Below are 14,005 nucleotides of genomic sequence, written 5' to 3'. Positions count from 1 at the left end.
GTCGAAGTTATTATTATTCTCATGACGAGAATGAAGCCATAAAAGAAGGAAATGAAGAGGATGGACAATTATTTAGACGAGGAATTGACGGGAATCACAAAGCGAATGATGAGGACATGGACGGTGGTGATCATAGGGTGTCAGAGTTGTGGCTTAACTTGCACAGGTTGCAACCACTTGCCATATCTGTCAACCGTAACTCAACATTTTGGTGACGACAACTATGATCTCTTCTAAAAGCTTAAAATCTGGGATTAAATATTTATTTTTGTTGTTTGGAGAATTAACCGTCTCGTCTTAATTATGATTAATGGCATTTTTATGAAATAATTATTAGGTTGCGTAGTATGTAAATAAAATTTCTGAAATTGGTAAAGATTTATAAATAAAAAATATAATTTGTGTTTATTCTATGAATTATTGAAGTCCATCAATCCGTCCGAATAAATTTTCTAGCACCCGACCATTGGAGCAAGAGAGTTCTCATTGTTGTTTTTGATAGTCCTCGGACCATTTTTCATTTTGATTTCTTTAAAATATATAGATAATTATTTAAGATAAAAGATGTTCAAGTAATTTGATCTGTGTTATTTTCTACTATGTCTCTTTGCATCAAGCTAATTATAGATTACCTCTCATAGTTAGACATCTTTAATATCTCGATCTCTACATTTAAAAATTTTATATTGAAAATCTTATAATTATGAAAGTAAAATATTTAATTCTATTTACCATAATATCGTCAGCTTTATCGATAAAAGATATAGTACGTGATAGACACGTATAGCAATGATACGAAAATGATAGATAAAAAGATATCTTTAATGTCTCAATTATGTTTTCTTTTGTTATAACATAATTAAAATTTCATAGTCGACCATTATGATAGCATCGTCATGTTGCAAGTGCCCACTCTCGATGATAGTAAGGTTGAGCCCTAAGTTTATCGAGACGTTTCTTATACTGGTATGCTCTAAGGTTAAGGGGTCGAAGGTAAGGAAGGGAGAGCTCGAGTGTACAGTATACCTCAACGAGTTCGATGAAGCTGAGGAGCTTCGCCTCCTCCCTCGTTGTAACCACATCTTTCACTTGGATTGTCTGGCTTGCCTCTCACGTAACTTGCCTCGTTTACTGTACAAACCTCACTAAGCAAGCCATCAACAACAACCTCAACATGCTTCCTATAGCCACCGTTACTACAAATGCGACAGGTATTCAGCTCGAAATCGTAGCCCCGCCATAGGATCATGTTACCATCATCGTGGACCCACAACGATAGTGATAAACAAGGAGTGGAAGAAGGCAGCCACAAAATTGCTCAGATTGGAAGCCAAAGGCAAGTGGCCTAATCACGATCCTAGCAGCAATCGACAATGTTCCCACCGTCTCATTCAACTAGACATTCCGAGGTACGATCGACAGAGGATATCAATCGGTACACTCTTTGCTTGTTGCTCTCCTTCCTCTTCCTTCTCCAGCATTATTCAACATTTGCATCAAAGGGAGGTGAGGCATCTGCATTGACATCATATCAATCTGTATCAATATGGATGGGACACAAGGCTTTTGCCAAATCTCCCACCTATGCAAATGCAGAGTAACACTAATGTGGTTGCGGAACTATAGAGTGACCATCGTTCTCGTCCTCTTCTTTTTTTCCCTTTGCCTCACCTCCTGTCGCCGCACTCCCTCCTCTTCCTCCTTCCCATATAAGAAGTCACAAAGTCTCTTAATCTCCACCATTGTTGCAGTCGTCGCCCTCACCTCGATCGTCAATGCTCGAATCGACATTAACAAGGTCGACCACTGAATCGTTCTCATCGATCACCACTACAACAACCATCTATAGCACCTAACAACATCATCGTCCGTCATCATCATAATAGTTGACTAAATAATTTTAATTAATACATAACAAATGAAAACATAATTAGGATATTAAAATTATATTTTTATCCATTACATTATGATAGATAAAGTTACATATTTTTTTTTATGACTATAGAGATTCAAATATACATTTTTTAAATCTATGGATTAAGATACTAAAGAAATCTAATTATAAAGATAAGATACTAAAAAAATTCTAATTATAGAAATAATATATAATTAGCCCCTCTCAATCTTTTTAGAAAAATATCCTTTTCTTTCTGCAACGTTTTTTCCATGTCATACATGCAAACATACGGTCCATATCGAGAATGGCCTTCATGTTAGATGAAGGAAAAAACCAAAAGGTAGAAGTGTCGTTGGGTCATCATCTCCATCTGCTCTTCTTTGGCTTATTATTGTCATTAGAAAAATGTCATATCAACAATTGTACGACCTTTTTCTTTTAATTACTTTCTTTCATGTATTATGGTAATTAACGTCATATTTGATCGTATTTTGATGATGAAACTACTTGATATATGTTTATGATTTAATCTGCGTTTTGAGTGACGCAGGATGCTTCGATCAGGATGAGACAATTAAAGCAGGAAAATCATATTGTGCCGAAGGAACATGTCAGAAGATTGGACGTCGGGCCGGTGGATCGGTCGACGTATCGACAGAAGGCTTCGGGCCGTGGACTCGGGCATCGGGCCAAGAAGAGCGGGTATTGTGCCAAGGATATCGGAGTTGCGGAGTCAACTGGCCGATTGGGCAATAGGCTGCACGAGAGGACGATGCGCCGAAGAATCGGACGAAGCGTCGAGGGACCAATGACATGTCGGACAACTTGGTTAATTGCTTAGGATTAATTGTCTCGATCGAAGTTTTGATTTGTTGTGCAGGATTAACTACGATGAGAGTAAGACAAGCAGCAGGAGTTGCGCCGGAGTCAAGATCATGATCACGTTGGGAGTTCGAGAGTTCGACGGAAGTTCGGACGGTCGTCGGAGGTTCAGAGAGAACAGATCCGAGAAGTCCAGAAGCTTGCCAAGCGAAGCTCGTCGGAACTCGCCAAGTGGATCGTCGCAAAGTCCAGGAGTATGCCGGATGTCCGCAGAAGGATCACCGAAGGTTATCGGTTGATCGACGGAAGTTGGCCGGAAACTCGCCGGAAGAAGCGATTGACGCATCGGAGCAAAGCTGCAGAAGTTGTCTTAGAGATAATCGTAGTTAGCACGATGATTAAGCATGAAAATGGGAGGTGATCCCATTAGCTTAATCTTGGGGCAATTGGGCCCCTGAAAAGATTCAAAGTGGGTCGAATGGAGTGAACCATTCGGACCCTGATTGCACCAGGAGGTGCAACCGCCCCAGCCAGGAGGTGCAACCGCCTGGGCTGTGGGGTTGAGAGGTGCAACCGCCCCAGCCAGGAGGTGCAACCGCTTGGGCTGTGGGGCTGGGAGGTGCAACCGCCCCAGCCAGGAGGTGCAACCGCCAGGGCTGCACGGCTGGGAGGTGCAACCGCCCCAGCCAAGAGGTTGCACCGCCAGAGCTCAAGTTCCGAGCTCTGCCAGGCGATGCAACCACCAAGCTCAGTCTTCGAGCTTTGGCAGAGAGGTGCATCAGCCTGAGCTCAGTCTCGAGCTCTGCCAGGTGATGCATTCACCAAGCTCAGTCTTCGAGCTCTGGCAGAGAGGTGGATCAGCCTGAGCTCAGCTTGGAGCTCTGCCAGGTGATGCAACCACCGAGCTCTGTTTCGAGCTCTGCCAGGTGATGCAATCACCAAGCTCAGTCTTCGAGCTCTGCCAGGTGATGCAACCATCGAGCTCAGTCTTCGAGCTCTAGCAGAGAGGAGCAATCGGCAGAGCTCAGTCTTCGAGCTCTGCCAGGCGGTGCCACCTCTCCAGTCGAGAGGTGCAACCGCCTGATCCCAGAATTCTGGGATTTGATCGATTTGATCGTTTTGAGCTCGAATTTTGAATTGGGTTGGGGCCTATAAATACCCCACCCATTCAGCACTGAATTGAGCAAGAACTGACCCGAAATCTTGATCTTTTCAGTGGTTCTTAGAGCTCAAAACTGCTAGTTTTCCTCCTCCTTCTGTTCTTCAAGATTGAGTTGAAAAGAGAGGAGAGAAAACATCTGTAAAGGTTGTCTCCTAAGCCTGTCAAAAGGAGAGAAATTGTAAGAGGGAAGTTTGGCCTTCGCCCATTGAAGGAAGGCACCTAGTTGACGTCGGCAACCTCATCGGTGGAGGAAGCCAAAAGTGGAGTAGGTCAAGGCTGACCGAACCACTCTAAATCTCTGGTTTGCGTTTATTTTCGAGCACTTTATCATTACTGCAAACCTCCCTCATCACTACTGCTCTCTGCGCTTTCACGAACAAGTTCTAAGTGCTGTTCTTCCAAATCTGCATTCAGACGTAAACTCGTATTTTCATACATTACAGTTTACGTTTACGTTTGATTCTGCAGAACTGTTTTCCGCGCTTTTACGAACGAGCTTCCTTGCAGTTTACGCTTACATTTTAATCCTATTAATAACTGCAATCTGTCCTCTACGATTTTACGAATGAGTTTCAACATTTAGACGTAAAACTGCATTCAGACGTAAATCGGCTTTCCTCGCTCAATCATCAGATTTCAGTTCACGTTTACGTCTTGATTTCAACTGCATACTGCCTTCTGCGAGTATACAAACGAGTTTCAAAGTTTAGACGTAAATCTGCGTCTAGACGTAAAACTGCGTTTAGACGTAAATCTGCATTTAGACGTAAAACTGCGTTTAGACGTAAATCTGCGTTTAGACGTAAATCTGCGTTTAGACGTAAAACTGCGTTTAGACGTAAAACTGCGTTTAGACGTAAATCTGCGTTTAGACGTAAATCTGCATTTAGACGTAAATCTGAGTTTAGACGCAAAACTGCGCTTAGACGCAAAACTGCGCTTAGACGCAAAACTGCGCTTAAACGCAATCTGCGCTTAGACGCAAACTGCACTTAGATACAAACTGAGAATTTGCTTTTGCATCATAATAGTTTTTGAACGAACGCAGCTTTTGGTTCTTAAATTATTATAAGATACCCGCTGCACTAATTCACCCCCCCCCCCTCTTAGTGCTCTTGATCCTAACACAATTGTACGACCTTTTTCTTTTAATTACTTTCTTTCATGTATTATGGTAATTAACGTCATATTTGATCGTTGATTTGACTTAGTAAAACTAATTTCACTTGACTTGTGTGATGATACTATCATCTCCTACTTAAATTTTTTTGTATGTTATCCCTTGTCCTACTTAATTCGAGAGTATAAGATATCTATATCTCGTATCTAAAATATTATACTATAGGATTTATTCGAATAAATTCCTGACGATCAATTTAGTACATATTTATTTGTAAGAATCATAAGTATTCATTTAATATATTGAATAAAATCATTTTATACTATATATAGATAACAGACTCTTCGATGATTTACATGACATGTCCGATAGCCACCGATAAAATCCTATGTGTTGAATCCCAATTAATCAAAATAGTAATCATATTAATCAAGAAAATCTCAACAAATGCATGAAAATAAAACAGTAAACATAAAACAAACGAAGCATTGATACTCCCAATATTTCTCATTTAATCTCACAAACTCTCTGAATCTCTTCGTCATTTGATCATTTTGGTGATAGATGGTACGTCATTTGTATAAAGATCCATCATAATATAATTTGATATGACGTATAAAGTTTCTCAAATTATTTTGTCCATTTTGAGGCTCTTAAGTTTCGAAAGAATAAAATCATGCCGTCATATTTAAAACAGACAATCCCATCCCTTCTGAGCTTATAAGGTCGTACCGATGATGATTAAATATTGACCTATCAATTAGATATCTTAAAAATTAATTTTTTATGATAATATATGATACAATATTCCAACAGATCAAACCATATGCTGAAACCACATTTAGCACAACTGCTACGTTTCCTGGTAAAAGGCATATGTGAAAATTTTCCAACTTGATATCAGAAAGACTACACCACAAAGAAATGGAATAATTGTTTTCAGTTCTCACCTAATTAATATTTTGGGCACAACTTGTCCTGAAGTAATAGAAATATTATGTAAATGGTAGTAAGTTGAGCATGCGTTGGTCCCACACCACCACAAAAATGAGTTTTTTTTTTTTTTTGTGGCTCCAGTATGAGATTCCAAGAGGATCAATATAGATAATCTTATTTTTAAATATTTAAAAAATTATTTTTGTGATTCGAATCTTGATCTATTAAGTCGTAAAAGAATAATTTTATCGAAAATCCGCCCATAAGTGAATCTATTATAAATACCATCTCAAAAAGTCATAGCATCTCAGAATTAACAATTCTGGATGCTATTTTCTCCTTAAAACCTAATCAACCTTGTTAATTTTAACAAAGTTTACCGGTTAATTATCAGTTACCTTCTTTAAATTTACATGAGAGATTTTATTTTTCATAAAGTTTCAAAAAGATTCAAAGTTAGGATCTTTCTTTGAAAAAGATTAACTAAATTTACTGTTAATTCGAGCAAAGTTTACTGGTCAATTAGCATAACAATTATCTTCTCTAAATCCATAAGATATTTTACATGAATTCACGACACTCCATCTCTAATTGTAGCTGTCACACCTTCCTCGATCACAACAGCTTCACTGTGCTCTTTATCTCAGTAGCGAGACCGGAGAGATGAAACAGTGGATGGTCTCCTAATGTTTCACTTTAATGGTTATTTTTTCTCTCTTCTGGAGCTGCAGTGGTGGAATGAGTGCCTTGATGTGAGGTACAGGTACCAGATAAGACCTCGGCTGCAGCATCAAGAAGAAAGAACAGTCATGTGGTGAGGCAGGCATCCCATGCTGCAAAAGATGTGGGTAGCAGCCATGATTACAGACACGTATGTAGGCTCATGGATAAACAATATATGAACAATGTATCTATGATCTGGCTGTTCTTCACACATGATTTTTGTTAGTATACATGCAAAGCAATGTGGTGGAATTCTTTTTCTTTAAAGTAATGTGTAGGTGTAACACATTGGACATAAAGAGAGAGATACCCCAAAATTGTAGCAAACTATCACAGTGGATGGCAGAGCAAAATGTTGCCCACACACAAACACTAAACATACAGCATTCAGTAAATACAGTGCCATTAATTACAGATGCTAAAAAAGGATGTGCTTCGGAGCTTCATGGTGATAATGTCCTGACATGCTGCCCAAATAACAAGGGTTTTTGAAATCTGACAGCTCTAAATACATGCTATAGATGCATATTCTGGAGAGCTTGCGCCACAAAATGCTTGAGGTGACCCATTCTTTAGATTCTTCCAAAGTGATGCAAATAGCTGAAGCATGCTGTACCATTCTTCATAAGATTCATTTCACCCCGTCAAAGGCGATGCAAGTAGCCGAGGCATATTGTACCATTCTTCATTCTTCAGAATGTCTTCTTGTTCCTCCTTGGATTCTTGGTTCTTTTTGTTCACAAGTGATTGATGCAAGTAGCCGAAGCAAGTTGCATCAACGTTCAAAAGATTCTGGTCACCTAGTCAAAGTGATGCAAGTAGCTGATGTTGATTACTATTCGTCTTCTTTAGATAAACCAACCCAACTCTCTTTTGGCATGATTCCCTACCATGTGCCTGGTAAAACAGGAGAAACCACAAGATGAACTTCATGAAAAAGTATAGCTTGAATAGGAAGGATATTAAAACCTGACCTCACAATACGGGAGAAAGATGCTCTACTATCCCAAAGACCATCATCGACACCACCTGTTATGCTCTGCAAGGAATTTAAAGGTTATGGGAAGCAGAATAATAATTCCAAGTGTTGTTAGTGAAATAAGAATAATAATAATGATGACAATAGCAATAGAAATCAAGTTACCAGTTCTCTCTCTTCATCTATCTTTAAAATAGTTGTTGAGGATGGACCTCATAAAGTTGTTCCTTTGTAACATGAGAAACTATGATTCAAATCATACCCTATATAATAAAAGTGACAATCAACTAAGAATTCTGATAATTCCTTGCTCTAATTTAAACCCATCTCCCACTATAAAAAAAGCACCCACTGCAGCATAGTTGCTCCAACCAACTCAAGAAACATGCTGCTTCATCCACAGTCTTTCTAATTCTACTCCCTCTTAGTCTTCCCCTTCAACCTTCATCTCCACCTGTTTCCAAACACTCCATCCATCGGCTACCACTCGCTAGTTCAACCGGATAATACTACCATTTGACTATGGTCTCGCTTCTGTACGTCTCTTGTATCATCTCACTCCTGCTGCAGGCTGGCTTGGCGTCAAAGACCAGGCATTTCAAGTGGGAGGTGGGTTACATGTATGCGTCGCCGGATTGCGAGGAGAAGATTCTACTTGGGATCAACGGCCAGTTCCCTGGACCGACCATCCGCGCCAAGGCCGGCGACACCATCCATGTCGAGCTGAAGAACGCCCTTCACACCGAGGGAGTTGTCATCCACTGGCATGGCATCAGACAGGTTGGTAAAACAGTGAAACCCTAGCTAGCTGCATGAAGGAGAAAGAAACATACCTTCATTTCATGCGTTCATGTCCTTGCTATTATGCTTACAAATGTGCACGTCACTGGCTGCAACCAGTATGGAACACCATGGGCTGATGGAACAGCTTCCATCTCACAGTGCGCCATCAATCCTGAAGAGACTTATGTTTACAGATTTCAGGTCGATAAGGTAACTCATCTCCTTATCATTCCTCAGATTAGTCTCTCACGTATCATGCAGCCGCATCTGTATTTACTCTATTTATTTGCCTTCACCAAAAAAAAAAAAAAAAAATTCTTTCAGAAACAAAAGTTACTTCATTTATTACCAAAAGCAACCATTAATGCACTTTGTTTTTTTTTACTTGATGACCGTGCAAATAGGCAGGAACATATTTCTATCACGGGCATTACGGGATGCAGAGGGCGGCAGGGCTGTACGGGTCTTTGATAGTGGAAGTGGCCGACGGGGAGGAGGAGCCCTTCCACTACGACGGAGAGTTCAACCTATTGTTGAGCGACTGGTATCACCAGAGCATATATGACCAAATGGTGGGACTCTCTTCCAAACCCTTTCGATGGATTGGAGAACCCCAGGTAAGTGATGCATCATTTAGCCTTCAAAATGACTCATCTATTCATCTCCACTATGCTACTGTGATCTCCTATAAGAAACGTAAAGCTAAACCTCAATTGTCGTTCTTTAATTGGCTAGATTAATGATACCATCCTGCCTTAGTGTTTCGTGCGTGGTTCTGGTCTGTCGACCTTTCAACAGGCACCTATTGCATCCACCCAAAACCCACCATCACAGGCACTGTCAGCTTTTTCGGTACTCGTTAGTCCAAGTTATCCTTTGACTACAACAACATTTAAAACTAGAACAATTGACAACCACATAGCACGAGGAAAAAGCAGTTGCTCTAAAAGAATTGCATAAATTGACACTTAGCAAATATAATCGTCGATTTCAAGAACTGCCTCACCTTTTTAATTAGCACGCGGAGATGGGCATCTGAAGCTGTCCGGAGAAGTAGGCCACCATCTGTCGCAAACGATCATTCAGATTATAAGATCATCAGTGAAAGAACGAACAGAAATTTTGAGTGCCCACCTAATAATGTTCAGCAGTTTAAACACACCTGCCATTGAGTAGTTGGACTCCACTGGGGAGGACGAATGATTGATGGTTGACTTGGCCTGAGAACCGAGATAGATGGCTTAGCTGCAACGAGGCAATGTACACAGACAGACCAATGGTAAAAGCAACATGGGAGGAAGAGAATGGACCACATGTCATCCAAATTGCACCACCTTTTGAATTATTAAAGCAGCGAAGACAGTGACTCACTGATGGAGAAACACTTTGACATTCTTACCTTATAAGTGGTGTCCTGCCACGGATCAAAGAGAACTCTTTAGAGCAAAACTGTGAAAGCTTCCAGCACGATAAGTTATGGAATCTTCTGTTGTGTTCCCGCTCATTTGGCTTGTTGTTGGATGCAGTCACTGTTGATCAATGGGAGGGGGCAGTACAACTGCTCGCTGGCCGCACATCTGATGGAGGGATCGAGCACATGCAAGTTAACAAGCAAAGATTGTGCACCAGTTGTGCTCCGTGTGCTTCCAGGCAAGACATATAGGCTGAGAGTTACAAGCACCACCTCGCTGTCATCTCTCAATCTGGCCATTGGCGTAAGTAAACCATCAATACTTTACAAGCTTAAATTTCATTTCTCGATTTGTTATGCTTTCCATCTAGGATACTAATCTCTAAGTAAGAAGACCAAGGAACTCTGGTGACAACCTCCCTCTACACCAAGATATGAACTAGGTAGGTTCAACTCTAAGAGCCCACAATAGGCATCTAGAAATGCATTGGTAGAATACAAAAGAGCCCTTTATTGAATTCTAAACTATGATAAATGCAAGCACCGATGTGAGAGAAAACCAAACATAAAAGACGACATACCAGACATCATGTAGTTCCAACTGGTTTAAGTTTAAGTTGATAGTAATCAGCATGAAAACAGACATATGAACACAATGTTAGAACTTTAATGAAGTGTTCACAAGCCATTTATTCAGTCAATTGTTGCAATTAAACAGCCCAAACATGGAAATTCTTATATTATTTGGATAGTTGACCATCATTTCTTTTAAGCAAGTCATGTCACTCCTGAAAGGAACAAAAGAGAATAATGGATGGCTCCTAAAGTTGCAGAAGAGGATACGAAGATTAGATGCTTGGTAATGGTTCTTCATATGACCATGTGATACAGCCTAAAAACAAAAGAATAGTTTGATGGAAGAAAACTGAAATTCCCTATATATGATCAGCAGACTAAGCTATATATTTAGTAATAAGGTTAAAAGGAATAGTTAATGAAATGCTAACTATACCTTTGGGAAAAACTGATGCTGCACAGGATGCCCTGAATAGCTTACGGTATATAGGTATAGCAACAGCTTAGCAGGAATAATATCACTGCATGAATAATGACAGTTTCCAGAACAAGAGCCTTATCCACAAACACTGTTCAGGTAAAAACCAAAGACTATTGCTGAAATAGTAAGCAAAAAATAGTCCATACTGTGGATCTCACATTATTTAGTACCCATACAGACATCAGGACACTGTATTTGCCTGTACTGCAATATGCTCCAGATAATTTTTTTCCTCGTTATCCTAAAATTCTACTTCTTCTAACAGTATTTCTATTTATCTATTATCATAAGGAGATAATATATTGTGCGGAAAATAAAAACAATCATGTCCTATGTCATGGTTGCAATTGTCTTGTATGCAGAATCACAAGATGATGGTGGTGGAAGCAGATGGCAACTATGTCGAACCATTCATTGTCGATGATATGGACATATATTCAGGTGAAAGCTACTCGGTACTCATCAACACAGACCAGAATTCATCATCAAACTATTGGCTTTCCGTTGGTGTCAGGGGAAGGAAACCCAATACCCAACCTGCTTTAGCTATCATAAATTACCAACCTAATTCCCCATCTAAGTTACCTGAATCTAGTCCTCCAGTTACGCCCGAATGGAATGACTATAACCACAGCAAGTCATTCTCTAGAAAAATCCTAGCCCGACAAGGCACACCAAAGCCCCCATTATATGCTGAACAGAAGATTGCCCTGCTCAACACACAAAACAAAATCAATGGTTATATCAAATGGTCTATCAACAACGTCTCATTAGCTCTTCCTCCCACTCCTTATTTAGGGTCCATGAGATATCATTTGAAGAATGCATTTGATCCTAGCAAGCCACCTGATAACTTCCCCTCAGATTATGATGTGATGAAACCTCCTAAAAATCCTAATTCGACACAAAGTAGTAATGCATATGTGATCCAGTTTAACAGCACAGTTGATGTAATTCTTCAAAATGCAAATGCCCTCGCTGACAATGTCAGCGAAATACATCCATGGCACTTGCATGGGCATGATTTCTGGGTGCTAGGATATGGGGATGAAAGGTTTGAAGAGAAGGATGCGTCGCAGTTTAATCTAAAGAATCCGCCACTCAGAAACACAGTAGTGATCTTTCCTTATGGTTGGACAGCAATAAGGTTTGTGGCAGACAATCCTGGAGTTTGGGCATTTCATTGCCATATAGAACCACATTTACACATGGGCATGGGTGTAATCTTTGCTGAAGGTGTTGACCATGTAAGAAGGATACCAAAAGATGCTATAACTTGTGGGATGACGGCAAAGAAGTTAATGAACAACGGCCTCCCATAGTAGGTCTCCCTGACGATTCATATGTTCCCATTATTTTGAGGTTGAGCAATCAGACTGTGCAATTTAAGAATGTAACTTTCAAGAACAGCAAACAATGTGGCCATCGTTGGGAATCAGATTAGTGGTTTATCTGATACAACTAATGTGCATGTGGAATATGAAGTACTTCAGTTAATCCAAAGGAAATGAACAGGTCCATAAGGTAATGCACAATAAAGGAGTAGCTTCAAAGATATTGATTAACTAGAGATGATAAGATACCATGAAATGAGATTCAACAGACATAAGAAACAACACAGCAGTGCATAATATTCAGTCAACCTGGATTTGCAAATTTATGTCCTTAGCTAACGCATTAAAATAATGTGTAGCCGTTGATATCTAAATCTGACCATAAGCAGTCGTGCTAAATGTATTATAGTGCATAACATGGAGAGGGCTGAGTAGAGATCTACCTGTAAATGGGAACACACGCAAGCAATGCAATTGCTTGTCAAACAGAAGTCAATTAGAAAAATCAGAAGCTTGCATTATCTACAGATCAGAAATTCTGATAGATAAAAATTTTAAGTTCAATTTGGAATTGAAGTGCTTCCAACTCTTCATGTATTTTCTGAGAAATCCACCACACATATCTGATCATTGCCTCACCAGTATACTGAAATCTGATTATTGACATAAGCAGCCTCTTCAAGAAAGGTTTTAGGAACCTCATCAAACGAACCATCAAATGCCCGGTATGTTTCAATTATACCTCCTTGTTGCTTCCACTTCAGCAGCCTATATTTTAAGATTCAACATCATGTCTCTTCTACTATGTCTATGAAACCCCTCTAGATGATGCGCACTCCGAATCAAAGACAGACCAGCCTTAACAAACTCAAATCAGATAATCTTAACTGTTGAACAACATTACTGAGATGTTCTCAACAATGTCTAACAAATAGAACACTAAACAGACTCCAACCAGAGCCTCTTTGCTCGGTATGCATTTGGAACAAGACTCCTAGGTCCTCATAACCATAACTATATTCTTTTGGTTTTCGTCTCTTCTAATGCATTATTTCACGAGTGGCAGCATCAGTGTCTTACACCAACTTCATTTAGGTAACTCGAAGACACAAAGAAAGCATAGCGGAACTCTTGCAAATAATAAATTAGGCTTCCAACTATCATCTTCATTTGGTGTTACTACAGCTTAAAAATTATTGGTTGTGCTTCTAGTGCATATTTTATCATCTCAACTCATGCAATATCCAAAATGTTGACATCTTTGGCAGCCATTTGAAGCTTCACAGCATTATTAACCTTGGTATCTTCGGTAGCTTACTGCAAGTAAGCCCATTGTTGAATTGCATGTCTGAGAGTGATCTTTCTTCATTATTACTTTGCTTTATGTATCTTGATAAAAGAATTTAATAATTCTTCTGCATTCCAAGCCTGCAACTTAAAACTACTTCTCAGTCCCCAATGTAGTACATAGCAGTTTTATGCAGTTTCATAGCATTCACTATCTCGTCTCAATATCCTACACACAACTTTGACAAGTAATTTTAAGAACTATTTGTGCTGAAGGTTAATGCATTTGCACTGGAATCAAGTTGAAAAATACATCAAAATCGCTCTGCAATAAAGCAGTTTGATTAAACAGCTTCATATCACACATCTCAAAGATTTGAGTGTGTGTTTCAGAATACAACATCAAGAAACATTATAAAGAAAGAGTTGTCTACAGAATAAACAAGATAATTAGAACTATATATTATCTTTGACAAGGTTATGAAAAACCCATT

At 39.5% G+C, this 14,005-nt stretch overlaps 1 protein-coding gene and 1 long non-coding RNA gene across 3 annotated transcripts; one reads left to right on the top strand and one right to left on the bottom strand.

Annotated features, from left to right (window-relative positions):
* Positions 1–6,948: 6,948 nt before the first annotated feature.
* LOC108953417 (uncharacterized) lies at positions 6,949–9,689 on the bottom strand. Of its 2 annotated transcripts, XR_010514991.1 has the most exons (6): positions 9,585–9,689; positions 9,429–9,487; positions 8,473–8,712; positions 7,805–8,400; positions 7,635–7,699; positions 6,949–7,557 (listed from the first exon to the last, which is right to left on the bottom strand). It is a non-coding gene; the product is annotated as an uncharacterized LOC108953417 (long non-coding RNA). The 2 variants fall into 2 exon arrangements; XR_010514990.1 differs by lacking the exons at positions 9,429–9,487; positions 9,585–9,689 and adding an exon at positions 8,808–8,938 and having other exon boundaries at positions 6,950–7,557.
* LOC103991220 (L-ascorbate oxidase) lies at positions 8,162–12,328 on the top strand. The gene is made up of 5 exons (XM_009410583.3): positions 8,162–8,419; positions 8,540–8,632; positions 8,827–9,039; positions 9,949–10,137; positions 11,253–12,328. The coding sequence occupies exons 1-5, from the start codon at positions 8,162–8,164 to the stop codon at positions 12,210–12,212; spliced, it is 1,713 nt and encodes a 570-aa protein (XP_009408858.2). The 3' UTR covers positions 12,213–12,328.
* Positions 12,329–14,005: the final 1,677 nt, after the last annotated feature.

This window comes from Musa acuminata, chromosome BXJ1-7 (genome assembly GCF_036884655.1).
Source record: "Musa acuminata AAA Group cultivar baxijiao chromosome BXJ1-7, Cavendish_Baxijiao_AAA, whole genome shotgun sequence".
In the NCBI taxonomy this organism is placed as follows: Eukaryota; Viridiplantae; Streptophyta; class Magnoliopsida; order Zingiberales; family Musaceae; genus Musa; species Musa acuminata.
The sequence above is the reverse complement of the archived record's forward strand: the minus strand, read 5'-3'. Positions and strand labels throughout refer to the sequence as shown.